At 36.1% G+C, this 26,663-nt stretch overlaps 6 protein-coding genes across 6 annotated transcripts; 4 read left to right on the top strand and 2 right to left on the bottom strand.

The window, feature by feature from the left end:
* The first annotated feature begins 4,962 nt into the window (after positions 1 to 4,962).
* Positions 4,963 to 5,616, top strand: LOC135795407 (rhoGEF domain-containing protein gxcI-like). The gene has a single exon (XM_065307087.1). It carries the CDS (start codon positions 4,963 to 4,965, stop codon positions 5,614 to 5,616), a length of 654 nt encoding a protein of 217 aa, XP_065163159.1.
* A 4,143-nt stretch (positions 5,617 to 9,759) lies between these two features.
* Positions 9,760 to 14,236, top strand: LOC135795405 (gustatory receptor for sugar taste 64e-like). The gene is made up of 9 exons (XM_065307085.1): positions 9,760 to 10,261; positions 10,321 to 10,496; positions 10,581 to 11,077; positions 11,360 to 11,624; positions 11,686 to 11,735; positions 13,029 to 13,337; positions 13,546 to 13,795; positions 13,864 to 13,958; positions 14,215 to 14,236. Exons 1-9 carry the CDS (start codon positions 9,964 to 9,966, stop codon positions 14,234 to 14,236), a joined length of 1,962 nt encoding a protein of 653 aa, XP_065163157.1. The 5' UTR covers positions 9,760 to 9,963.
* A 476-nt stretch (positions 14,237 to 14,712) lies between these two features.
* Positions 14,713 to 17,588, top strand: LOC135796698 (gustatory receptor 5a for trehalose-like). Its single transcript, XM_065308826.1, has 6 exons — positions 14,713 to 15,046; positions 15,123 to 15,323; positions 15,523 to 15,677; positions 15,733 to 16,013; positions 16,908 to 17,160; positions 17,216 to 17,588. Exons 1-6 carry the CDS (start codon positions 14,818 to 14,820, stop codon positions 17,285 to 17,287), a joined length of 1,191 nt encoding a protein of 396 aa, XP_065164898.1. The 5' UTR covers positions 14,713 to 14,817; the 3' UTR covers positions 17,288 to 17,588.
* Rcd-1 (Required for cell differentiation 1) lies at positions 17,307 to 18,894 on the bottom strand. Its single transcript, XM_065308827.1, has 3 exons — positions 18,755 to 18,894; positions 18,487 to 18,605; positions 17,307 to 18,416 (listed from the first exon to the last, which is right to left on the bottom strand). The coding sequence occupies exons 2-3, from the start codon at positions 18,597 to 18,599 to the stop codon at positions 17,639 to 17,641; spliced, it is 891 nt and encodes a 296-aa protein (XP_065164899.1). The 5' UTR covers positions 18,600 to 18,605; positions 18,755 to 18,894; the 3' UTR covers positions 17,307 to 17,638.
* A 198-nt stretch (positions 18,895 to 19,092) lies between these two features.
* Nup214 (nuclear pore complex protein Nup214) lies at positions 19,093 to 25,069 on the top strand. Its single transcript, XM_065308829.1, is given in 8 exon segments — positions 19,093 to 19,273; positions 19,352 to 19,484; positions 19,545 to 19,732; positions 19,798 to 20,285; positions 20,348 to 20,840; positions 20,843 to 24,004; positions 24,007 to 24,848; positions 24,925 to 25,069. Coding segments are annotated over 8 exon segments (5,373 nt in total). The 5' UTR covers positions 19,093 to 19,237; the 3' UTR covers positions 24,956 to 25,069.
* LOC135796697 (ribosome biogenesis protein WDR12 homolog) lies at positions 24,870 to 26,627 on the bottom strand. Its single transcript, XM_065308825.1, has 4 exons — positions 26,451 to 26,627; positions 26,068 to 26,367; positions 25,496 to 25,988; positions 24,870 to 25,444 (listed from the first exon to the last, which is right to left on the bottom strand). Exons 1-4 carry the CDS (start codon positions 26,507 to 26,509, stop codon positions 25,034 to 25,036), a joined length of 1,263 nt encoding a protein of 420 aa, XP_065164897.1. The 5' UTR covers positions 26,510 to 26,627; the 3' UTR covers positions 24,870 to 25,033.
* Between the last annotated feature and the right edge of the window lie 36 nt (positions 26,628 to 26,663).

The following is a 26,663-nucleotide window of genomic DNA, read 5'->3' as shown; positions in this document are numbered from 1 at the left end:
GGTCCGTCGTTTTATATGAATTATGTTATAATTAACAATCAACGCAAAATACACAATATATGCAGTTTAGTTAAAACATACTTACACCAACCTGATGGATCTTTTTTAATTATGAGAATCAACATGAGGGTGATATATATCCGATTAATTTAGTATCTGACACCAAATTCAACGCCGAGTGAAGAATGTTATCAAATCCACTATCACGTGACTGGTAATATACGTATAACAAACGTGATCAAAAACCGGCATTTCCGAACATTTAACTAATTACTATAGTCGCAAAGTACAAATAAATAGTCGATTGATCTTCGAGTATAACACAAATTTTGAATATTAGTCCGAATAAACGATATAAATCTCTTAAAACACGAATGGATTAACCAGCGACCGACACGAAACTGACTGCAATCCACCGATAGTGCATGCCGAAACGGCGTAAACAATGACGGGACAGTATATGATAAGAAAACAAGAGGTGCGCAAAGACGACGCGTCGAAGAAACGCGACCTTGTGCGTGAATTTGCAATATGCACATTACTTGTGATCTAAACTAAACTAGACTTCGCTGCATGCAGCAAGATGATGCGGCGCTGGAAGAGAGCGCGCGAGACACATGCGTTAAAAACGTTTGTCGATAAATATAAAAATAAGCCGTATAAGTCGATTTTATGATTTTTAGTGCATCTATAAATGCGGCAGATACTAGTCCCACAATTTAGTCTATTATAATCAATAATTAATGTTTCTACGTGTTTACACTTCGGTATGCAGTACATATTGTCAATTAACATGTAGGGCATCTCTAAAACTATAACATGGCCAAGAGATTCTCTATTAGCTAGGGATTTAAAATTATTTAATTTCAATGGGTAAAAGGTCGAAAAATGCGATTAAAAGTGCTAAAATGTGACATTTTTCAATTTTTGACCATTTTCTTCAATTGTGAATATCTCGTAAACTAAAAGAGATAGAAAGGCCAAATCTGAGATTCTTAATCTACGCAAAATTCGCGACAAGATAGGCGAGTTAAAATCGAAATCTAAGAGATGAAATTTTGAGTCCTAAGAAAAAATTGGCAAGGGGGGGTGCTTGATACTTTTTTTCGACGATTTTCGATAGCGAATATCTTCTAAACTAAAAGAGATAGCAACCAGCGGATTGTAGAATATGGAAGATTGGATAAATCTCTATTAGCTATGGCTTTAAAATTATTTAATTTCAAAGTGTAAAAGGTCGAAAAATGCGACTAAAAGTGCTAAAAAGTGACATTTTTCAATTTTTGACCATTTTCTTCAATTGGGAATATCTCGTAAACTAAAAGAGATAGAAAGGTCAAATCGTAGATTCATAATCTACGAAAAATTCTCTACAAGATAGGCTAGTTAAAATCAAAATCTGAGAAATGAAATTTTCATTCTTAAGAAAAAATTGCCAAGGGGGGGTGCTTGATACTTTTTTTCGACGATTTTCCATAGCGAATATCTTCTAAACTAAAAGAGATAGCAACCAGCGGAAAGTAGATTATGAAAGATTGAATCATTTTCTATTAGCTGGGGATTTAAAATTATTTAATTTCAATGGGTAAAAGGTCGAAAAATGCGACTAAAAGTGCTAAAAAGTGACATTTTTCAATTTTTGACAATTTTCTTCAATTGTGAATATCTCGTAAACTAAAAGAGATAGAAAGGTCAAATCGTAGATTCTTAACCTACGGAACATGCTCTACAAGATAGGCTAGTTAAAATTGAAATCTAAGAGATGAAATTTTCACTCTTAAGAAAAAATGGGCAAGGGGGGGTGCTTGATACTTTTTTTCGACGATTTTCAATAGCTAATATCTTGTAAACTAAAAGAGATAGCAACCAGCGGAAAGTAGATTATGAAAGATTGAATCATTTTCTATTAGCTGGGGATTTAAAATTACTTAATTTCAAAGAGTAAAAGATCGAAAAATGCGACTAAAAGTGCTAAAAAGTGACATTTTTCAATTTTTGACCATTTTCTTCAATTGTGAATATCTCGTAAACTAAAAGAGATAGAAAGGTCAAATCGTAGATTCTTAACCTACGGAACATGCTCTACAAGATAGGCTAGTTAAAATCGAAATCTAAGAGATGAAATTTTCACTCTTAAGAAAAAATGGGCAAGGGGGGGTGCTTGATACTTTTTTTCGACGATTTTCAATAGCTAATATCTTCTAAACAAAAAGAGATAGCAACCAGCGGAAAGTGGATTATGAAAGATTGAATCATTTTCTATTAGCTGGGGATTTAAAATTACTTAATTTCAAAGAGTAAAAGATCGAAAAATGCGACTAAAAGTGCTAAAAAGTGACATTTTTCAATTTTTGACCATTTTCTTCAATTGTGAATATCTCGTAAACTAAAAGAGATAGAAAGGTCAAATCGTAGATTCTTAACCTACGGAACATGCTCTACAAGATAGGCTAGTTAAAATCGAAATCTAAGAGATGAAATTTTCACTCTTAAGAAAAAATGGGCAAGGGGGGGTGCTTGATACTTTTTTTCGACGATTTTCAATAGCTAATATCTTGTAAACTAAAAGAGATAGCAACCAGCGGAAAGTGGATTATGAAAGATTGGATCATTCTCTATTAGCTGGGGATTTAAAATTATTTAATTTCAATGGGTAAAAGGTCGAAAAATGAGACTAAAAGTGCTAAAATGTGACATTTTTCAATTTTTGACCATTTTCTTCAATTGTGAATATCTCGTAAACTAAAAGAGATAGAAAGGTCAAATCGTAGATTCATAATCTACGAAAAATTCTCTACAAGATAGGCTAGTTAAAATCAAAATCTGAGAGATGAAATTTTCATTCTTAAGAAAAAATTGCCAAGGGGGGGTGCTTGATACTTTTTTTCGACGATTTTCCATAGCGAATATCTTCTAAACTAAAAGAGATAGCAACCAGCGGAAAGTAGATTATGAAAGATTGAATCATTTTCTATTAGCTGGGGATTTAAAATTACTTAATTTCAAAGAGTAAAAGATCGAAAAATGCGACTAAAAGTGCTAAAAATTGACATTTTTCAATTTTTGACCATTTTCTTCAATTGTGAATATCTCGTAAACTAAAAGAGATAGAAAGGTCAAATCGTAGATTCTTAACCTACGGAACATGCTCTACAAGATAGGCTAGTTAAAATCGAAATCTAAGAGATGAAATTTTCACTCTTAAGAAAAAATGGGCAAGGGGGGGTGCTTGATACTTTTTTTCGACGATTTTCAATAGCTAATATCTTGTAAACTAAAAGAGATAGCAACCAGCGGAAAGTAGATTATGAAAGATTGAATCATTTTCTATTAGCTGGGGATTTAAAATTACTTAATTTCAAAGAGTAAAAGATCGAAAAATGCGACTAAAAGTGCTAAAAAGTGACATTTTTCAATTTTTGACCATTTTCTTCAATTGTGAATATCTCGTAAACTAAAAGAGATAGAAAGGTCAAATCGTAGATTCTTAACCTACGGAACATGCTCTACAAGATAGGCTAGTTAAAATCGAAATCTAAGAGATGAAATTTTCACTCTTAAGAAAAAATGGGCAAGGGGGGGTGCTTGATACTTTTTTTCGACGATTTTCAATAGCTAATATCTTGTAAACTAAAAGAGATAGCAACCAGCGGAAAGTGGATTATGAAAGATTGGATCATTCTCTATTAGCTGGGGATTTAAAATTATTTAATTTCAATGGGTAAAAGGTCGAAAAATGCGACTAAAAGTGCTAAAAAGTGACATTTTTCAATTTTTGACCATTTTCTTCAATTGTGAATATCTCGTAAACTAAAAGAGATAGAAAGGTCAAATCGTAGATTCTTAACCTACGGAACATGCTCTACAAGATAAGCAAGTTAAAATCGAAATCTAAGAGATGAAATTTTCACTCTTAAGAAAAAATGGGCAAGGGGGGGTGCTTGATACTTTTTTTCGACGATTTTCAATAGCTAATATCTTGTAAACTAAAAGAGATAGCAACCAGCGGAAAGTAGATTATGAAAGATTGAATCATTTTCTATTAGCTAGGGATTCAAAATTATTTAATTTCAAAAAGTAAAAGGTCGAAAAATGCGACTAAAAGTGCTAAAAAGTGACATTTTTCAATTTTTGACCATTTTCATCAATTGTGAATATCTCGTAAACTAAAAGAGATAGAAAAGTCAAATCGCAGACTCTTAATCTGCGGACAATTCTCAATAAAATAAGCTATGTTAAATTTGAATTCTAAGAGATGAAAATCAGCTATACAATCATCAACGCACGGCGTCCTGAGCACGAATGACTTCTACCACTGCCCTTGTACGGTGCCCTGAATCAAGTCACTTCTACCGCTAACTTTATACGGTTCCCTGAACACGAGTCACTTCTACCGCTACCCTCGTACGGTGTCCTGAATCAAGTCACTTCTACCGCTAACTTCATACGGTGCCCTGAACACGAGTCACTTCTACCGCTACCCTCGTACGGTGCCCTGAATAAAGTCACTTCTACAGTTACGTTTAAATTACTTTTGATGGCAAAAATATATCATGAATTGTGTAAAAATAGCAATGAAGGTTTGTTTTAGAGGTATACTCATAGTTTTAGTTATATAATCAAATCTAGAAAGCGCTAAAGTGCAGTATGGATACTTTACATCACATTTCAGTGCTTTTACATCAAAAATGACATTTTTATCAATCAAATACAAAATTCTCCGTAAATAATAATTTCACAATGCCCCGAAATTCTGATAACATTATTCTGCCCGGAGTTACCTCCATAGGCACCCCCACAGACCGTAACAAAGTCACACCTGAGATGCGCGAAGCTTACGAGCAAGTACTCCGCGAAAAGAAAAAATTCTCGCTGAAATTCAAGAAGTACAAGAAGAATTACGCATTGGCAGCATAAACAATGAAAAATTGCTAAAAGAAGAACAACGCGCACAAGAAAAATATGACAGAGAACAACCCACTGGAAAACTCAACAAAAATCAATACAAATTGTCAACAATGCCAAACCCCTAACAAAAATCCTGCAAAAGTGCATCCAGTTGCAATGACAATGATGGAAGAGAAAAATAAAGATACATTATCACCGCGGTCATCATTAACAATTGGTAGAAAATTATCGCCTATGAGAACTAAACCAAAATCACCAATGCGTACTCCTGCTGATAACGGTAAGACACCGACGAGCAACAATGCTAGACCTGGTCCAAAACCAATACCGCCGAAGATTATCAGTCGACGTTCCGACTCGGAGGAGTTTTTCCCACAGGTACGGGCTGCGTTTAACTATCCGAGAACACCGCCGCCTACTCCACGCATGTCGGGTGCCGGGAAGACCAATTATGATAATAATAATAATAACAACTATGGTAATAATTATAATAATAATAATTATAATTATAATAATACGGCAATTGATCGGAATGCTTACGCTAAAGTGGTGGAAGAAGTTGAGGAGTTATCGGATACTTCATTGTCGGTTCAGCATGATTTGCATATGGAAATTGCGGCGATGCATCTGGCGATTCAGAAACGGTGTTGTTTAGCCGCGGGATTTATTCTTTTACTTATTGTTTTATATATTTTTATTAAATACTAACTGTGGCTGCAGGGGTATTCTCTATTATTTTATTAATATTTGTCAGAAGTTACAGCAACAGCAAAAGTTGGATAGAAATTAGTTTCGGATAGTTTTGTCAGATGGCGCTGTTGTTGAAACTGCTGGCCGCCAGAAAAGGCTATTTTCGGACAATTGTGGTTATGTTAATCAAACTAAAAGTAAATATACATTATTTTAAAATGAAAACTTAATTAAGTATTCGGATTGAGCACATCAAAGTTGCAAACAAAAATACAATAACTAGATTGGCTATTAATTAGCTAAAATTTAGCTATTCTATAAATAGCTAAATAACAGATAAAATGACTGCAACTTTCCATCAAATAACAACATGTTTACCAATTAGCAACAAGTTCATCATTTAATAAATTTTAGTAAACACGTAATTTTCCACTAAAACACAACATTCGAGATAAACTAATACCGTAACTAATACTTTTATGACATTTGCGTAATAACACTCCCATGCAAATTATCTAGTAATCTTTCTAGTAAATTTTCAATTCCGGTGAAAATTTGAACAAAATAATCATAAAATAATAATCTTTCCAAGAGTAGAATCAGTTGATACTCCGTAAGCGTTAAATAAAATGTTAACGCAAACAATTAACAACAATGACGTTACAAATTGAACAAATCGGCGCGAATTAGAAACACCAACAAGGTACTACCGCGCACCATATTTAATTCCCACAATTTCCAAATACCTACGAAAATGATCACGTTCTTAACACATGTTCATAATAGTATATTAAGTATCAAGAGGGTAAACGCGTGTTTTAGTCACGAGATTGATTGATAGCAAGCATAGCAAGCGTAGCAAGCGTTTAATCAATCAAGTGTTTAACAACTTCTAACCACGTGATGCTTACGCTATTTTTTGACGTGATAACGTCTTTAAAATCGTTTTAGTTGGGTTACTGTTCAGAAACTTGTGTCGCGAGCCCTCACGAGGCCGATCGCAGGTATACCCCCCTCTCGTTATTCCGTGAAATCCAGCGCGCCGACTGCGATCATCCGTTCCGACGGCTGTCGTCAGGAAACAAAAGAGTGCGGGGAGAGACGCGGTCCTAGAGTGCGTCTGTTATAGATAAATTAACAATTGAACATAGAATGTATTTGTATAGGCAGTTACTGACATGCTTGTATGTTGAACGCATGTTCACTCCGTAACAACACGCTCAACATGATGGATCCCAGTGCACACATTCCTTCAACATCCAATACGCTGATGGAGACCGAGTAGGGCTTCACACGAGACGAGACTGGACGATACTATCAAAGGTATCGTCTCGCAAAAGCGATACGAGACCGAGACGATTCGAGAAAAGTCTCGGTATCGTGTGAAGCTTTAAGTAGAACTCAGTTTTAGATCTTTGCAGTTCAAAAGTTTAGTCATTTAATTGCTAATTGCATGTATTGTAAAGTAAATCCAAAATACATACATAGTTTAAAATATTAATTTTTAATTGCATCACTTTTAATTGAAAATATATTTTTTAATGTTTCAAATTTTAAAACGATAATGTATACTAGGGTACAATAGTCGAGTTGATTTGTGTTGAAAGTAAGCGGCGCACGTCTACAATTCCTAACTTACCCAGATGTATACAATATCTTTGCTTCAAGAAGTACAGAAAAACACAAAAATATGTCTCCGGATGTGTAAACAAAGACAAAATTTTCATAAAACTTTCAAAAAGTCAAAAAGGTCATGATATTCGGTTACTGACTTGTTATTTTTAATATACAAAAGAAATATTTCACAGATGGTCATATATTGGATTTCATATATTGGACCTTTTCCCATTTTTCTAATAACAACTTCATAAAAAAAAGTAACGAGACCAATAACGAGACCAAAAACGAGACTCGGACTGTGGTATCGGTATCGCCGAGAAATTGATAAAACACGTCTCGTCTCGGTATCGTCTCGCTTTTCCGAGACGAGACCGAGACGATACGAGAAAAGTCTCGGTATCGCGTGAAGCCCTAAGACCGAGGATGCTTTGCCGTCAACGTCTGCAATACCCACCACTGCCGAAAAGAAGGCCCTGCGAAATCGTGAGTACAGAAAACGTGTAGCAGCTATTAGAACCCCAGAACAGGCCGCGGCGTTTGCAAGAAAAGCCGCTGAAAGACAACGCAAAGCGTACCATCTACCTTCCTTTTATTTCTTACTTTTCCTATCATCGTCCTATCCTGAACAGAATTACCCAGATTGGAAACAGATAAAATTACGTGATTTTACGTAATTTAAAATTTGAAAAAATTGTCATCTTCATTAATTCCTTACTTCACAAAAACTTATATCACCAATAAGACGTTATCACGTAAACATCTCGATCGTAAACCTACTTTACAAACAACCATTTTTTCTTACTTCGACTCTATTTTGCTATTACGCAAGCGCACGCTGCTAAAGCCCGTGACTAAAGCCCGTTAATAAAATACTTTAATCACAGCCTTGGTCCCAATCCAAGTAGAAAAAATATTTGGCATTTAATAATTATTTGATTTTTATTTTTATTTAACCACATTGGTATAAAAGTAAGATGTATTCTAAGTGGGTGCAGAAAGTACCTTGGGACGTTCCCCAAATAAATTCTTATTGCACTCATCACAATCATATTGAGTTTGAACCAAATCCTCCAATTCCCCACATTTAATCTGAATAATCGGGGCCTCACGAGGTCCAGCAGGTTTTAGAAGGATCTTCTGGGTACCTATTGATGGTACCCTCTCTTGAGGTGACAAAGCTTCTAATTTGACTTTTAATTCAACAGGGTCTACTCCTGACTTGCTGACTTCATCAATACCAGCAATACCATCATCTTCATCTATAAAATCTTGCTGAGGTGTTATTACCACACCTCCTGCTTCTGTTCCTGACCCACTTTTAGAAACCATCAAAAGTCTCATCTCATAAAGGAAAATAATAATAAATATCACAAATATAACCACAATGGCATAATAAGTAATCTCATTATATCTAGCTCTTAATCTTTCCAATTCCTCTTGGAGTTCTTCATTATCCGTCTCTATCCTTCGTGGTTGATGTTCCACGACCACCACAACATCATCGTCATCCGTTGCCATGTCTATACCTTCATCTGGAGACTCCTCAATTGGTTTAGCTAGAAGTGAAGGTGTGTCTCGGATGTGTTTATGGCCCGCAAGTGGTTGTTGTTTAGTAATCATAGGTAGTCCTTTAATAGGGTCATCTCGGAATAGTGGTGGGGGTTCCGGTTGATCTGTTTGGATTGCTTTGGTAGGACTAGGTGATTTTTGTAATCCTGATGATTTAAGTGGTGGTGCGGTTGATGTTGAGGCTATTGGTGTTAGTACAGGTGCTGGTGCAGGTGGAGTTGGAGGAGGTGGTGGGGGTTCTGGGTTTTCTTTTTCCTGAATGGAATCTACTAGGCGTTCATTTCGGGCACGTAATTCTTCTAGTTGGTTCATCAACGCACCGAGTTGACTTCGAAGTTTGAATTTTTCATTGAGGGCTTGCATGTATTCAGCTTTGAAGATGTCTTCTTCGGTGCTATGCTGATTTCTTTTCGTTTTCTTCCTCATCTTGATTGTTATTTAGGCTTTCTTCAACTTACAAAAAAATTCGATTCCATATTTAACCAAATTTAACACTACATAATTACGATGATAATTTTCATGGGCATTTTTCTATAAGAAATTTAAAACGTAGCTGTCACACGCCATATTTATGTGTTTGTAATTTTAAAATGTATCGTGACATGTTGAAACCTATCTTAACGAGAGAGAGAAATCATTGTCAATTCCGTGAAACTTGACAAATCCACACGAAAGGCATAGTGTTCGAGTGAGTGGACCGATCTTCCGTCTCTCTCACTCTAGCGGTATACAAACGAGGAATTTTCTCGTGAATTTTCGATGAATATTTAACAGTGAAACAAAACGTAGCTGTCAACAATTGTCATAAGACGTTATCACGTGTCGTAAACCTTTTTAAAACAACCATTTTTTTTGTGTATTGTGTGTTGCCTATCTTAAAGTCAAAAATCATTGTCAATAAACAAAAAGTCTTCAAACTTTTTAGGAATAATTTTCTATTAGAAATGCAAAATGTAGCTGTCAGATGTCATATTTATGTGTTTCTAATTTCATGTGTATTTTGTGTGGCCTAGGTCAAAGTCACAAATCATGGTCAATAAACAAAAAGTAAGTGCTGAGTAAACAAAAGCGTGTATCAAATAATTCTCACGCACGACAAGCTCGTCAAGCGCAAATTATGAATAAAAAACAGGACAAACAAAGATAAATGTTAATAAAATCGATAGGCAAACTGCGATGCATCAAAATAGAACACAATATTCGTTGTACAGGCCGGTTGTCGTAGGTAGCGAACCAACGATGCCGACCACGTGTGGAGCTTTCTCAGGGATTATAATCCTCGCGCAATGTTTCGGTTTGTTTCCGCTCGTTAACGTGCGCAGTGAAAATATTGACAACGGCGAAAATTCGTTAAAATTCAAGCGGAAATCTTTTCGATTTGTGCATTCATGTATAATTATCATACTTATTATATTTAATCTTTTGTTTTATACAATGCAAGTTGCCGAAATTGGACTTGACTTCGAAACAACAGGTTAGTAATTAAATTTTTATTAAAAAAGTTGTAAAATTAAAATTATGTTTTGTTTGTAGTGATTTTTTTATTTTTTTGTTTTGGACCTGCGTCCACCATGTTATTAATGCACTTGGCCCGAAAATGGCCGAGTATAATGCAGCAGTGGACTCAGGTAGATGTCAAAATGGAAAGTTATGGATTTCCGGTTAACCTCAAAAAACATCTTTACCTAACAACTATTGTGGTTATGTCAGCTTCGCTAAGTATAAAAAACCCTCAAAAATCAACTTTTACTCATCTAATTAATATTATTTTGTTTATAAATAGTTGAACATAGTTTTTCATAACATACTCATTAACAAACTCCCCGGAAATGAAAAATGTCACCAATATCTGGATAGGATTAAACGAATACTTGAAAAAAGTCGGTTCGCATGTTTTCAGTCACATACCTTACAACCCTGGTTTTGGAATAGCATTTAAAGTCGTCGAGATAACAATTACGTTTGTTTGGAGTTACATGGATGTGTTTATCATGACAATTGCTATTGCTTTAGCAGCAAGATTTCGTCAAATTAACGAAAGAATAAAGAGAATTTTAGAAGATATACAAGAAAAACAAAAATCAACTCTTGAAGAAAATGACAATGTTGAAACAAAGGATACAGAACAAAAACAAGAACAAAATGGCGGATTGTGGATGGGTATCCGTGAAGATTACAACAGTTTATGCCAGTTGACAGCTGTTATTGATGAATCCATAGCTTATATTATCCTTTTGAGTTTTGCGAATAATTTATTTTTGATATTGGTGCAACTTTTACACAGTATTGAGTAAGTTAAGTTTAATTAAATTTTTTTTCTACTTTCACTTTTAAAACATCACTTTTTCCACGGATACGATGCATAAAAAGTGGTATTATAAACACGACGGGCCAAAACCGTGACTAAAGTACTTTAGTCACGAGTTTTAGTCACGGGGTAAAAAAATTAAGTGGAAGTTGAAAAAGTAACGTGAGCATCACTTTGCTAAACGTTGTTAAAGTGTCACTTACCGCACTTGATACTTAATATACTATTATTATTAATATTATTAATATTTAGTGTAATATTTAGGCCACAAGAGAAAACACGCGTCATTGACAGATTATACTTCGTATATAGTTTCGGATTCCTCATTTTACGCACATCTGCTGTAGCAATGACTTCATCACAGATTTATGTAGAAAGCACACGGCCATCTTGGTTCCTAACCACGCAACTACCCGAAGAATATTGCGATAATGAAGTGGAGAGACTACTAACACAAATTCATGCAACCGGTGGTTGTTTCCTAACCGGAAATGGCTTCTTTAAAATAAAAAGTTCTTTAATTTTAAGTGTAAGTACAAATAACCTTACAAAAATATATATTTTTAATGTTTGTGTATGTTGGGTTGCAGATTGCAGGCGCTGTGGTCAGTTACGAGCTTATATTCATACAATTTCATTTGTTATCATAAAATTAATTAATTTTAAATAAAATAAAATGAAACAAAATAAAATTTTGAAAACAATATTAAAATATCAATCATTTCGGATGTTTGAAGTGAAATGTAAGCAATAATCGAGCAGTGCGTAAACACAAACATTGTTTACCAACATTATTCACCCATTTCACATTTTTCTACAAAAACAAATCATTAATCTTGTATTTTTGTATAAATCAAAGTTTTTTACGCGCGCATTACGCTGACTTCGACGTAGTAGCAACAAAAGTAAACAATAACAATAACTATTATTTTACACAACGCGTAAATATTTACTATTTCAACTTAGGCACAAAGTGTTGCAATAATATTTCAATATAAATAATTCACCATGCACCCGGTGTAATTATTACCGATATTTTTCATGTTTTCCATGTATTGATGCTCGGTTGTTTACAGTTTCCTACCCGACAAGCACGAGTGTAATCCGAATTGATTGGTGGGGCACTCGATAACAGCGCAAACATGCAAACGAAAATCAATTTCCTATTTTCAGATTCATTTCGCCGCATTTATCGCTACGCGACACAAGCACAAGTAAGTCAATCACCGCAACCCACCTTACATTGTGTATAACTGGTTGCTTTGTCTTCCAGTGTTTTCATCATCGAAAATCACTCCGATTTCAACAATATCAACTGTTTTACCACAAAAACCTCCAGAAGAAAAGCCTCAGACACATACAAAGTGTTTCCATCAAATTCTACGCAATGTATTAATCGTTGCACAGTTATTCGCACAATTACCCATACAGGGTGTTACATATCCGACACCAAACAAGTTAAACTTCACTTATAAATCATTTTTATCTTTATATTGTCTATTACCATTCTTGGGTAATGTTTTTGTCCTGTGTATGTTGATTTACAAAATGGCCGCGTTTGGTAGTGACTTATTTCTTATTACTTCGTTTATTTATCATGTTTGTAACATGGGTACGACTTTATCTTTGCTTCACGTGGCGAAAAAATGGCCGCCGTTGATGAAACAATGGCATATGATTGAGTTACACATGCAGCGCCATTATGGCTGGCCGAAAAAGTTGGAATTCCGCGTGAATACCATCGCGATTATAATTTCAATCTTTGCTTTGATAGAGTACTTCTCTAATCATGTCGCTAATATTCAACTGGCACACACTTGTTCACCACAGGATCCACTCAAATATTACTATGAACAACTCACGTTTCCGTTTATATTCGCCATTTTGCCTTATCAGCCAACAAGTGCGGTTTTATTACACGTGATTGACTTTTTTCGGGCTTCACATGGTGCTACAGTGATTTGTTTATTATGATTATGTCGTCGGCTTTAGCTGTGAGGTTTCAACAGATTACCACGAGGTTGAAGAAGATTACTGAGGAACAAGGGAGTCGGTGGAGGTTGGAAGGCGCGAGGAAGAATCACGCTGAGGAATCGAATAAATTATGGAAGGAGATAAGGGAGGATTATAATAAATTATGCGTTTTGTGTCGGACGCTTGACGAAGCCATTTCGTATTTGGTCTTGATGTCCTACAGCACAAATTTATTTTTTATTTTGATACAACTTTTCAACAGTTTAAGGTAAAATATTAAATTTTTTTCCATTTCTACCTTTAAAATCAATGTTTTCCACTGTTTTGAGACATGAAAAGTGGTACTTTACTCATGGTCGTGACTAAAGTATTTTAATCACGTGTTTTAGTCACTCCCGTGGTAAAAATGTCTTTTAGCGCACTTGATACTTAATATACTATTAAAACATTAAAATTTAATATTTTTTTCTTTCTAGGAATAAAAATACGCGGGAAAAAATTTATTTCTTCTTCTCATTTGGTTTTTTAATCAGCCGCACGATTTCTGTGAGTTTATACGCAGCGTGGGTTAACGATGAGAGTAAAAAACCATTGTTAATCTTAAATTCCATCCCGAGTCATCTTTATAACCTAGAAATCAAGCGGTTTGTGCAACAGATTAGTTTTGATTCTGTTGCGTTGACAGGCAGACATTTTTTTCATGTTACAAGAGGGCTTATTTTAAGTGTAAGTTAATAAATGAATCAAATTTGATATATTTTTGGTTTAATATTAATAATATTAATTATTTTTAGGTTGCTGGTGCAATAGTGACGTATGAATTGGTGTTGATTCAATTTAATGAAAATTTACTTAAAGAAGACTCTACGATTTTATTAGATACAAATGGGTGTGTGTTAAATTAGTTGATTTAATGTAGTTATTTAATGTTTTGTGGCTTTTTTGATTAGATGTATAATATATATAATAAATATAATAATATAATAAAGATAAGCGGGTTTTCCGGTTCATAATAAATGATTTATTACTATTGAACCTATAAAAATCAGTTTATTGCCACCTGATAAGAGATTTCGCGGTAGATACGAGTAATAATATTGAATATTTATTACTGTCAGTGTTACACTTCATATTTTATTTATTAGGTACAATATTGGTGCCAACTAGTACTTATTTTAATGGATTTCACATTGGAAGTGGTTTGAGGTTATGTATATGGGTCGAACATAACATAATGCAACAAAAAAAGTAAAATTACTTAAAGTCTACTTAAATTTGTTAATAATTGATATGTTTTTATTTGTATTAGTATTAGTATTAGATTTTAAGTTTCATGTGGTTTGAGATGCAGTTTAGTCATCGAACATAACGTTATGCAACCAAAAAACTTATATTACTTAAATCCCATAAATAAATAATTCATACATTTTTACTCATAACTCAATAACTCACTCGTTTCCAATCCACCCAGATGATCATGCCATTGTTGAGCGATAACAAGACACTTTGCAAACACTTCCTCGCAGATAAATGCATTCGATAACACTGCGTACTGCTTCAAACGCCTAATTAATTCATACACGCACTGATAATAATAAAATTCGTTTGGTTACACTTCGTACGGTTATACTTCACCGGTCACAATTTGTATCATATTTTTTGTATCATATGTTCACGCATTTAACTAATATTTAAGCTAAATTAACTTCAGTTGCGAGCGAATAAACAAAATTAATTAATTAATTACGATGTGTACGTTTTCGGGTATTGAATTGCATGAAAACACGAAACGTATCTTAGTGTTGAGTCAATGTTTCGGTTTGATACCAGTTTCGGGGGTGTTAAGTGGAAAATTAAAATATAAACGTAGTAGTTTTAAAGTGCGTTATTCTTATTTATTATTGGCAGCGCATTTTGTTATGGCGTCGATGACTATTGGTGATTTATTTTTTCGAACGGTTTCTTTTCGTTCTTGTAGTAAGTAAATTGGCTATTTTTATGTTTTTTTTGTTGTTATAAAACAGCAAATAATTGAATTTTAATATTATTATAGATGTAATAATGATATACGTCCCTGGATTTTTAATGCACTGGCAATTTTTAAACATCGGACAAGATTGGCCTGAGTTAATGCAACAATTTCGACGTGTAGAAGAACTTTTCAAGTCAAATTGTTACAAAACACAGAAAAAGCGAAAATCTTTATTCACCGGCACGCTTTTAACTACATTATTCATTTTATCAATCACAATATGTAAGTATTAACTGTTATAATTGATTAATTAGCCGTTCAAATCCAAAATTTCGAGTTTCCAATGGTTTGAGTTGCAGTATTAATAATACTGTATTATCATCGAACATAGCACTATACAACCAACAAAACATATATTATTTAAATTTAATACGTAATATAATAATTATAAGTATTAAAATTATTAATAATAAATTTTTAGGTGAATATAGTTTTTCTATCGCTAGTGTTTACGATGTTATTGCACGAACAGGCAACGTAGAAGATTTAAACGTCTGGAAAGTCATGATAAAAGAAATTTTCTCTTTTATCACTGACTACGTTCGATATTCGTCTCTTTTAGCATTTGTTTTGTTGGTATATTTTATATTGTATATTTATATTCACAAATTTTAATGTAATTATTTCGTAGACAATGAATTTCTATTGTACTTTCATCTGGAATTTCATGGATTTGTTTATAATTATCATGTGTAATGCAATTGCGAGAAAATTTGAAGCTATTGGAAGAGAAATTCTGAAAAGTTCACGCGAAGAGTTGGAAAATGAATATTACTGGCAGAAAATGCGTGAGGATTATAATCAACTGGCAAAGTTATTTTATTACTTGGATCAGAAAATTTCTGGAATTGTTTTACTATCATTTGCATCGAATATGTATTTTATTCTTGTGCAATTATTTCGAAGTTTGAGGTAAGTAAACAACTTTGAATTCACATGTACACGAATTCGGCGTTTATCGCAGTGCACATTCACTGATACATACAAAGAAACAACAAGTTTTGTGTATTCAGAATTAAATGCAAATAGTGCATCGTACCGCCATCTATGAAGTTTACTATATAACTATTTTGTATACCTGCTCGCAACATTCGAGGTCACAAAGCAAAGAGATTCAGCATTTGTGTTCAGCATTTACCTTCTTTCTCACACACTACCACAATCAAACAAGATTTAATGCAAATAACTGCATGCTAGCGACATCTGCCCGCAATATATTGTGTTATATTACAAAATCAACATAAGTTAATCTTACAACGCACTTTTTAAATAAAGATAATGGAGAAAAGTAATGTTATTGTCACAGCAAGATTTTGTAAATATCTTTGCTATTCCAATATTAATTTTCTACCAATTTATTTTATGATAGCTCCAATATAATTTTAAAAACCTTTAAATTTGCCTGACTAGCATATTAATCTATTCGTCTAGTAGTTTTATTGCATTAAAAACTTCTAAAACAACGAAAAAAGTTCTAAAACTATATTAAAGATGAAATTGGTGGTTAAATTTTAATGCTTCAGGTTAAGTTTTTCGCAACTATTAAAATCTCGCAATAACTTTTCAATAAAACCAGCAAATATACAAAATAATATCAAAAATCGAAGATACTTCAATTGCTAATCAGTAAATATCACTTACTGCGTTGTTTTTGTCGATTCTCTGCATAAAAACAATATTTAAAACGTTACATTAAATTGGAGCGAAAACTATTGGATAACTATGCATAGGCAACAACATCTACACCAAAACATGCATCATTCAACTGCTAACATGAATAAATTTAAAATATACATTTTATTGCAGTTTAAGCAACTCCAACGTCGAGAAAATCTACTTTGTCGTCTCCTTTGGCATGTTACTCTTACGAACTGGCGCTGTTTCAATCGTCGCAGCTCGTTTAAACGACTCCAGCCGCACACCGTTAACTTTTCTCACCCTACAACCATCAGAATACTACTGCCCGGACCTAGAACGACTAATTCTACAAATAAGCCAAGACGACATCGCATTATCCGGCTACAAAAGCTTCAAAATCACTCGTGGATTCTTATTTCGCGTAAGAACATCATTCCCATCATCAATATCATCAAAATAAACCAATCAAATTTCAGATTGCAGGTACAATCGTCACCTATGAACTCTTCCTCTTCCAATTCAACTTAAGCTTAAACATGATGAGATAAACAAGTCAAACACCCAAAATATGCACAATTAACTTATTATTTTATCAATACACTGTCATACTTAATTTTTATCAGGCATCATACCGCCACAATCAATAAAATTGTTCTTGATTTCGAATTGTGGAAGCAAAACATTTAAATTCGACATTCTGTTGCGTGCGATGCGCACACAAATCACAAATGAATCACAGAATGCGCATCATCTATGTACAACCGACTTATCATTTACATACCATTCTAATACGTAATTCTTTCTTGGTTACTTTTAATTTTTATAAATAAACAACGCAATAAAATTTCATTCGTTTCATGATGCAATCTTTTAAGAGAGTGAAGTTAACCCGTTTACAACTATTGAGATGTAAGCGGGGAAATTACAACCTGCGGATCAACATTACCAGGCGTATCCAGATTCTTTAACAATTGTGATAGCCAATGTGTTGTACTCTTGTCTTCCTTCAGACATGTATTGAACGTGTTATCGCGTAGTTGATCAGGTAGACATTGGCGTAAAGCTTCCCGCGCGCGGCCATTGTCGGAAAGTCGCAGATAACACCGCACCACGTGTTTCAAAAGACGTGCGGATGGTTCTTTCGCTAGTGAGAGCACCATTTTACCCAGAATCATCGCCACGTGGCTGAAACGATCGTAAGTATGACAGATATAACTCAATCCGCTGTCATCTAAAAGGATTTTTTGTAAGATAAACGTGGCGACGGTTTTACTCAGCTCGGAACCCGATTCCATGATTCGTAGGCACAACGGGATGATTTCAGTTGTCAGTAGGAAGGTAATAACTTCCTGTTCGTCGGTTTTTACCAGCGCGCCGATTACTCCTAGACTTGTAAGACGTAAATATTCAAAAGGACGAGTTTTTGATACGGTATGCAAAAATGGATAGAGGAATAACGGAATATGCGCGAGGAGGAATTGCGAACGGGTTTCCTGGTGTGATGCTACACATTGTAGGAGTGCAAGGGCATTACACACTCGATTTGACTGGTGTGCGTTGAGAGTTGGTGGATTTATCGCTGGATAAATGTTGATGATTTCCTGAAGCAGTGCTGCAGTTGTACCAAAGCTGTTCCATAGCATGGGGGCTAAATCCGGAACAACTTCACGTTTTTTACTATATATTTTTAAAGAAAAAACAGTGATTAATTATTGTTTAATTCATAAATGAATGATTTTTACTTTACCTTAGTTCTAGTAAAGCGTTTTCACGTGTTTCAGGATTCGTCAGCTCCAGAATCCATTGGTAAATGGTGTCTCGGTCCACATGTTGATTTGCTGGACTTGGTTGTGCGCTCATTTTGTACTGCACCGCAAAATAAATTTAAATTATTACAACGATTTACGCTAAATTACTATATAACCTCAAAATGCGCTTGTATGAAGTTATGCGCATTATTTTCTCAGAAGTTAGATAAATGCATAAAAATTGTTGTACGAATTAGGATGTTTTACCTTTTAATCTTTCTTCGCGCGGCGAACAAACCAAATTACCACGGAACTAGTTATAAACAACTTTGATGGTCACTTAGTCTTGATGAATGACAACTATCAACAATGTCAGGGTGACACAGGTGAATACCAATAGTCATACCAACGTAAATAAATCAAAAGAAAATGTATAAAAAATGGGCAAAATTCATCATTAATTCCGACTATATTTGGTAAAATTAATAAAAATTGGCTTATAAATAAAGATATGCATCAATTAGATATTATTTCCAGCAATTTTCAATTGATAATTTGGCATAGTGACAAAATTCGTGCAAAAGTTCTAAGGAAATTCCCAAGATTTTGAACGATGCATTGTGAAATACGCGTCAGTTTGCGGTGTTCATGCAAATGTTCGTTGCACAATTTATTTATCTAATTAGATCATAATCTCACGAAGTTAAAGAAGAATCGTTGATATTTAATTATTAATTAATTACCAGCACGATGGTTTCAACGGCGCCTGATGCCATCGACGTTGTGGTGAGTATTTTATTTTGCTCTGCAGGTTATGTCAACCAAAACACGCGCAATTTGCATTTCATTTAAATTTTTTTCCAGGATTTTCAATTTCGAGAACATTTACGCCTTAAAGCGTTTCAAAGTGCTACATTTCCCAACGCATGCAACCTGGTAACAGTCGCCAGTCGTTTCGGATTGATTTTTATTGCTGGGGAAACAAATGATTTACAAGGTAAATTATTCAAGTGAATATTAAGTTTATTGTTATTAATAAATCATATTTGTTTGTTAGTTATACAAGTTAAAGACATTGAGAACTTGTCTAAAGAAGTGAAGGAGTTTAAATGCAGATCAGTTCCATTGCAATCAAGAACTCTGCATATTTCTGTAAATTGTGACAGTACTAAACTTGCAGTTGTTGTTACAAAGGATAATTGCCCACATGTTATCTTTTATGATGTGTTATCATTTCTAAAACAGGTAATTTATCATCTAATCAATGTTTAAATGTGTTAAAACTAATTTTTACTTGATATTATGTGTAGAATTATCAAATTGTGAACCACACTAGGTTATCACAGAACTCAGACTGTAAAATTCTACAAATTGATTGGAATCCTGCATTGCCTGACGTTTTCACTGCGGTTAAAGATGATGGTTCACTACTTATCTATGATTTTAAAGGCGCTCCAATTGAATTACCGCCTGGAGCGAACGCTACTTGCTTCTGTTGGAGTCCCAAAGGCAAACAGCTTGCTGTGGGCAGCCGTGACGGCAAAATTACGCAATATAAGATTGATTTAAAGGCGATGAAAGTGGTCGAAGCACCGCCTGGTTTTGGTACAATCATTAGCTTGTGTTGGGTGTCCAGTTTTCAATTCTTTGGCGTTTATCAAGCCGGTGATCAGATTAGCCTAATTTGTGTGGATGCACCGAAAACAGGCGCTACCATCTACACAAATTATGATGATGTGTGTTATAGTAATGGATTTGCACGTCCTGAACAATTTTATTTGATTCATCAACTTAATTGGTAATAATTTTAAGTTTTATTGTGAAAATTGTGTTTATTTTGTTTGTTTTATGTTTTTATAGGAATGTACTGTTTGTTGCTTCGTCGAACAGTATGGAGATAGCTATTTTGGGAATGGATGCCAATAGCAAATGGACGCAGTGGAATTTGAATGACAACAGTCGTGCTACGCTCCCATTGGGCGCAAAACACGAAGACACGCTTCCGATTGGTTGCGCCTTTAACGTAGGCACTACACATTTCAAAATCGGCGATGATACTAAACAAGGTCCTGCATTACTGGTACTGAGTGATCATGGTATGTTGGTCATGTTTAACGCGATTAATTCACGCCCTGGTGCGATGGATATCTGCACACCGTTGGAGAATATTGCAGACCGATCTGGAGAAACACAATTTGTTCAAAAACAAAACGAAATTCAACAGGTACTGCAACCAGTTGCACCACCTGTTGTAAAACACAACCTGTGCAACAATTACCTAAACCTGTGGCGTCATTCCCTCTCGCCGGGCAACAACTCCCACAAATGCCAAAATTACCCGACCTGTCAATCAATCCGGTTTCAACTCCCAGTCAAATTCAAAGTCAAGGCTTGTTTGGTTCCTCAGGCGGTTCGATTCTAAAACCGTCTGCAACCCAAGCCGCACCTGTTAAAACCACAACCACTACTAATCCTACATTTGCTTTGCCTGCGTTTAAATCCAAACCCGCAGAAATCTCGTTTTCTTCAGCGTTCAGCTCTGAAAAAACTTCTACACCGCCTCCTATTGCTACAGTTGTCTCACAACCTCAACAAAAAACACCCGTTGTTCAACAACAACCCAAAACAATGACATCAGCACCACCTGCAGTGGAAACACCGACTTTGAAACCAGAAACAACCGGAAAACTTCCGATTACTGAAGAAACCGAAGATATGATCGGGAATTTAGTCCGTGAAGAATGTATTACACTTGAACGCGAACTTCATGACTTACTTCAAAGTTGTTCGGCTGTTACAGCATCGATGAAAATCGGAACGGATACAGAAATGGCCGCCATGGCTAAGAAAGAACTTGAACTTGAAGAATTTTATTCTGCCATTAAAGATAACATTAATACACACGATTCTGAAGTGTATACTCTGAAACAAGCCTTGTTACAAACCTGGGCTTGTTATGAAGAAGCCTGCACACGTCTGAAAAGCTCAAAGGATCCTGTCACCAAAATTCTTCTACAAGCAATGCCTTTGGATCCTGCATCACAACATCAACTTGACGAAATGAATCGGATGATGTACTACATTGATTCGCAACTTACACAAGCGAATTTAAGCCTGGATGAACAATGGGATACTTTTCAGGACGCCATGATGAAAAGTGACAAACTTAAACTACCAACAATGGAATCAGTTTATCAATCTATGCTACAACATTCAAAAACACTACAAAAACAGAAATATATCTTAAAACATATCGCAGCGAAAATCAAAGCCACGAATAGAGCAAGAGATAAAACATTATTGAATGTAACAGCGGCGAATTTAGAAAGTGTCGGACACTTGGAAGAAGAATTGAGTAAGTTGCAGATTCAACAAGTTGCTGTTCCGCCATCTTATAATCGATTGATCGAGCGTCAATCCAGATTAAACCCGACAAAAATTAAGAAATTACAGGAAGTTTTATCAAATAGAACTAACACTTCAAGAGTAAGCGTATCAAAACCACAGTTGAATAACTCCACAGTGCAATTATCTACATTATTAGCTGCGCCATTATCTCCGATTGGTAAGAAACCCAGCGGGTTAATATTCGATAATAAATTGATTAATTCCACGCCGAAACCCAAACCGTTGACGGAGTTAAAGATGCCGAAAGTTCCTGTTCAGACTTTCACACCTACTACACAAGCATTTGGGCAATCTAGTGCTAATACTGCTAGTTTATCTAATATTACTCGAGGAACACCGACGAATTTGTTTGCGAAACCAATGCAAGTTCCAGCTACTACTTCAGCGACTATTGTACCAGTCCCTGGTCCTGGAAATACAAGTTCCGCGCCTGTTATAAGCACTACCGCGGCGTCAAACACTGGTTTTAGTTTTGCTGTTGTCAGTTCAGCTCCAGGTACGACTTTGTTTAAGAAAGCAGTTGCTCCTTCACCAGTGGTTAGCACTGTGTCTAGTGGATTCACGTTTGCTGCTGCTACACAAGTATCTACATCTCCGTTTGGTTTCGGTGCGAGTGTTTCGGATGTAAAACCGCCGAAACCTGCGTTACTTGCAACACCAACTACGCCTCCAGTTAGAACACCGTCGATATTTGGCTTAACGGCGGGTAATGGATTATTACCGGTGTCTACGAATGTTGCTACGAGTACTACCATTAAAGCAACAAGTAGTTCCTCGTTGTTTTCTAATACAGCATCAACAGGAAATATATTTGGAAATGCTTCTTCTGGTATGTTTGGAAAGAGTGGGACCGTACCAAGTGCACCAAGTAGTACGGGTAACAAGAAACAATCTATTTTTGAAATGACCGCTTCACAAAGTAATACACTACTAACACCTAAGTCTGTAGTAGGAACTGAAAGTGGTGGTATTAAGGCAGTACCATCATTTACAGCTGTAACTACAATTGCAAGTAGTAATTTTGGTGCTTTTGCATCACCATCACCAGCGACTACAACAGTAGCAGCATCCACGCCGTCTATCTTTGGAAATGTTTCTACAAGTGGGACATCATTATTTGCTCCTAAAACTACTACTGTTACTTCAACGACAAGTTTTGTATCTGCTAGCATGTCTACAACGTCGGTATCTACACCTGCGTTTAGTGGTACATCAGCGTTTGGCATACCTTTAACATCTAGCACTGCTGTTGTACCTCCAGCGCCTGTTTCATCAACTTTTGGTACTTCTGTATCTGCTTTTGGATCAATTTCAACTGTTCCCCCGGTAACATCAACGAAACCTGTGGATAGTCCTGCTCCACCTGCATTTGGTGTTGTTACCACTGCTGCTACACCTCCGCCTGCATTTGGTGTGGCTACAACTCCAACTCCGACTACTGTATCCACTCCACCGGCATTTGGTACAGTTACGTCATCTACTCCTGGATTATTTGGTTTAGTTTCGACTTCGTCTGCAAATGCTCCACCAGCATTTCCTACTGCAGCAGTTACCACATCGTCTACTCCATCTGTATTTAATGTGGTCACTACTTCAACTCCACCTCCTGCTTTTGGTGTTGCTACAGCTGCTGCTATATCTGCACCTGTATCAACTTCATCAGGTGGTATATTTGGTGGAATTGTTGCTTCTTCAGCGCCTACATTTACAGCAACCACAACAACATCATCTGCATTTGGAACAGGAAGTGTTTTTGGTTCTGCAAGTTCCGGTTTTGTTTCACCTCCTATCTTTGGTGGGGGTACAGCTACAACCACTGCAGTTACCACAGCAACATCTCCATTCGGAGCAACACCTGCATTTGGACAATCGACGAAATCTCCATTTGGTATGACATCAAACAACTCAGCATTCAGTAGTTCTGGAAATCTATTTGCCCAACCTGCGAAGTTTCCAACAAATGGGTCCATATTTGGTGGTGGGACTGTTTCCACAGCGACCACAACAGCACCCGCGGCTTCTACTGGTGGTTTTATGTCAATGCAACCTTCTGTATTTGGTAATGCTCCTGCTACCACCTCAATGCAACCGTCAGTATTCGGGAATACCCCTCTACCACTTCAGCATTTGGAGGTACCACTCCATTTGGTAGTACTTCTAATAGTCCCTTTGCTGCTGCAACACCACCAGCAACTACATCAGAAGCATCTCAAGGTTCCACAGGAGTATTTGGATCAACTTTTGGGTCTACTGGAACATTTGGTGGTGCACAGAGTCCACCCGCGGCAAGTCCATTCGCATCAACAGGGAATGTCTTTGGAGGTTTTGGTGGATTAACTGTTGGAGGAACAAGTACATTTGGGCAATCACCAGCTAGTCCCGCAGCTGCTCAAAACCCCTTCGGAGCTAAAGTCGAACAAAAATCATCGTTTGGATTATCCACTGCGAATATATTCGCAACTCCAGCTTCAACTGCATCTGGAGGTATTTTCGGATCACAAACATCATCGATATTTGGAGGTGGCACAACCGGATCAACGCCATTTGGTAGTTCACCTGGTTTTGGTCAAAGTTCTACCTTTGGAGCTGCAACTCCCTCTAGCCCAGGAGGAGTTTTTAGTAGTGGTGGTACTCAATCAGTTCAACAAGCTGGTTTTGGTAGTAGTTTTCAGAAACCAGCATTTGGAAGTGGTCCTGTCTTCGGGCAACCATCCGCATTTGGTGGGAATGCTAGTTTTGGATCACCGCCTGTTTTTGGAGGCGGTGCTACGTTTGGTAGCCCTGATAAAGTATTCGGAGGTGGTGGAGGATCACAGGAAGCAAGCAGCACGCCATTTGGAGGCGCAGGCGCGCAAAATTCAACATTTGGTAGCATAGCGCAACAGGACACAGTTGGTTTTGGTAATTTAGCACAGCAAGCAGCAACACCTTCATCAACACAACCATTTTCAGGGTAAGATATTAAATTAATACATTTATAACCTATAATTTTAATTCAACATAATTTCCAATGTTTTATTCTGTTACAGCGGTTCATCATTCACAAATTGGCGTAACTGATTCAATACACCCGGACAAAATGTAATGTTGATTTGAAATTCTCTAGTTAGATTGGTTTGTTTTTCGTATTATCATAAATTAGCGTACCAGCGTTTGTTGGTGTGTATTTTTAAATATGTTGACGCTATTATCCGACCCGCCCGAAACCAGATATTTATCGCTCGTCCAGTCAACGCACAGAACTTTACCCTGGTGTCCCTGTAGGTCGTAAAGTGGAGCTTTAGGACATCTAGTGTCCCATAGTTTGACACATTGATCATATCCGCCTGACATGAACAAATGTTCATCGTAATTAGACCAGCAAACGGCGGAAACCCACAATGTGTGCGATGTATATGTTGTTTTACAAACAGATCCTTCGGAGGATCTTGGGTCGTACATTCGAATATGTCTATCTGCTGACGAAGCTAGTATGGTGTTGGTTAATGGTGACCATGATAAACTTAGGAAGGCTTTTTGTCCAACTATTTCGGTTTTGATTCCGCAAAGCTAAAAGCAACATTTTTAACTTTTAAAATTTCAAGTTTAAATTAAAGTTACCTCAACGTCCCACACTTTAATAGTGTGATCCATACTGCTGGTTGCTACTGTACTATTATCCATCCATTTGGATCCGGAGATAGTCTCCTTATGTCCCTTTAAAGTATGCACCGGTGTGCGTACGGTGAGACCTTTGCTTTTCTTGTTTGGCGGTTCGTCGTCTTCTTGCTCTAACGACGCGCTCCATATTTTTAAGTTTGTATCCCAACCGCCGCTGACAAGTCGGGCGCTGTTTGGACTCACTGATACAGTGTCAATACCGCGTTCATGGCCTTTAAGGATGATTTTCGGGTGGACTTCTGTCGTGCCCGGCTCCCAATGCCAGAGAATCGCGGAGAGATCGTGTGAGCAACTGACGAAACCACCGCTTGGGTCACCCTTGCGCAGCCAGCTCACAGATCGGATGCAATTCGAGTGATTGTTGCCAATTGCTTGGTGTTTGCCTTTTGTTGTCCATATGTTTACTGTGTTGTCATAGCAACCAGTTAAAATCCTTCAAAATAATAAAATATTAACATGTTAAAATTGAAGAAATATGATGTAATTTTATGTTTTTATTTTAATTTCTTTACCATTTGTCTGCAACTTCAATTGCAGCTACCCAGTCATCATGCAATAAAGCATCTTCTGGTTGTGGTGCCGGCGTGCGTTCCACATACTCCACTTCAATGGTGGCTTCTGTGCTGGCATTCTTTTCTTGTAGATGTTCCAAGAGTGGTACTCTCAGCAATTCTCCAAGTACAAGAAAGTCAAACTCAATTGCTTTAAGAAATACAGCTACATTTTCCTTTAAAAGCTCATTGACCAGTTTATTCAGATTCTTTGTATCAATATTTGTTGGGACTGATAGAGGAACATCCGGGACTGCATGACTACAATTATTATTATTTAATACAGTTTAAAGAAGCATTGTAAACTTTTGTTTACACATAAAATTGAATGTATTTGATCTTACCTCTGTTGTTTTGTCACTAGTTTAATTTGTATTTGTGATTCTGCTAGTTCAGCAGTCATTTTTAATTTTAGACTGGGGATTATTCAAAAGAAAATGCTTATTTTATCAGAAACTTTAAAAGAAACGTGCACGGCGAAACAACGAGGTTCACTTCATAACTAGTTGAGGAATTTGAAGGTTAAACATTGAAAACAAACGTCGTAGTGATGAATA

This window comes from Atheta coriaria, unplaced genomic scaffold (assembly GCF_025399875.1).
Source record: "Atheta coriaria isolate IRGN ID8LTWV9N9 unplaced genomic scaffold, Caltech_Dcor_3.1 hic_scaffold_7_pilon, whole genome shotgun sequence".
NCBI lineage: Eukaryota > Metazoa > Arthropoda > Insecta > Coleoptera > Staphylinidae > Dalotia > Dalotia coriaria.
This window is presented reverse-complemented; position numbering and strand designations above follow the sequence as displayed.

Bases quoted from the DNA above. Each gene is read 5' to 3' on its own strand.
- LOC135795407 (XM_065307087.1), top strand. From the start codon at position 4,963: ATGACAGAGAACAACCCACTGGAAAACTCAACAAAAATCAATACAAAT.
- LOC135795405 (XM_065307085.1), top strand. From the start codon at position 9,964: ATGCATCAAAATAGAACACAATATTCGTTGTACAGGCCGGTTGTCGTA. The intron at 10,497-10,580 runs GCTTCGCTAAGT...AGTTGAACATAG, and splicing joins CAACTATTGTGGTTATGTCA to TTTTTCATAACATACTCATT. The intron at 11,078-11,359 runs GTAAGTTAAGTT...TGTAATATTTAG, and splicing joins CAACTTTTACACAGTATTGA to GCCACAAGAGAAAACACGCG.
- LOC135796698 (XM_065308826.1), top strand. From the start codon at position 14,818: ATGTGTACGTTTTCGGGTATTGAATTGCATGAAAACACGAAACGTATC. The intron at 15,678-15,732 runs GTATATTTTATA...ATTATTTCGTAG, and splicing joins TTTTAGCATTTGTTTTGTTG to ACAATGAATTTCTATTGTAC. The intron at 17,161-17,215 runs GTAAGAACATCA...ATCAAATTTCAG, and splicing joins CTCGTGGATTCTTATTTCGC to ATTGCAGGTACAATCGTCAC.
- Rcd-1 (XM_065308827.1), bottom strand. From the start codon at position 18,599: ATGAGCGCACAACCAAGTCCAGCAAATCAACATGTGGACCGAGACACC. The intron at 18,417-18,486 runs GTAAAGTAAAAA...AAAAATATATAG, and splicing joins AACGCTTTACTAGAACTAAG to TAAAAAACGTGAAGTTGTTC.
- LOC135796697 (XM_065308825.1), bottom strand. From the start codon at position 26,509: ATGACTGCTGAACTAGCAGAATCACAAATACAAATTAAACTAGTGACA. The intron at 26,368-26,450 runs GTAAGATCAAAT...TAATAATTGTAG, and splicing joins CTAGTGACAAAACAACAGAG to TCATGCAGTCCCGGATGTTC. The intron at 25,989-26,067 runs GTAAAGAAATTA...ATTATTTTGAAG, and splicing joins ATTGAAGTTGCAGACAAATG to GATTTTAACTGGTTGCTATG.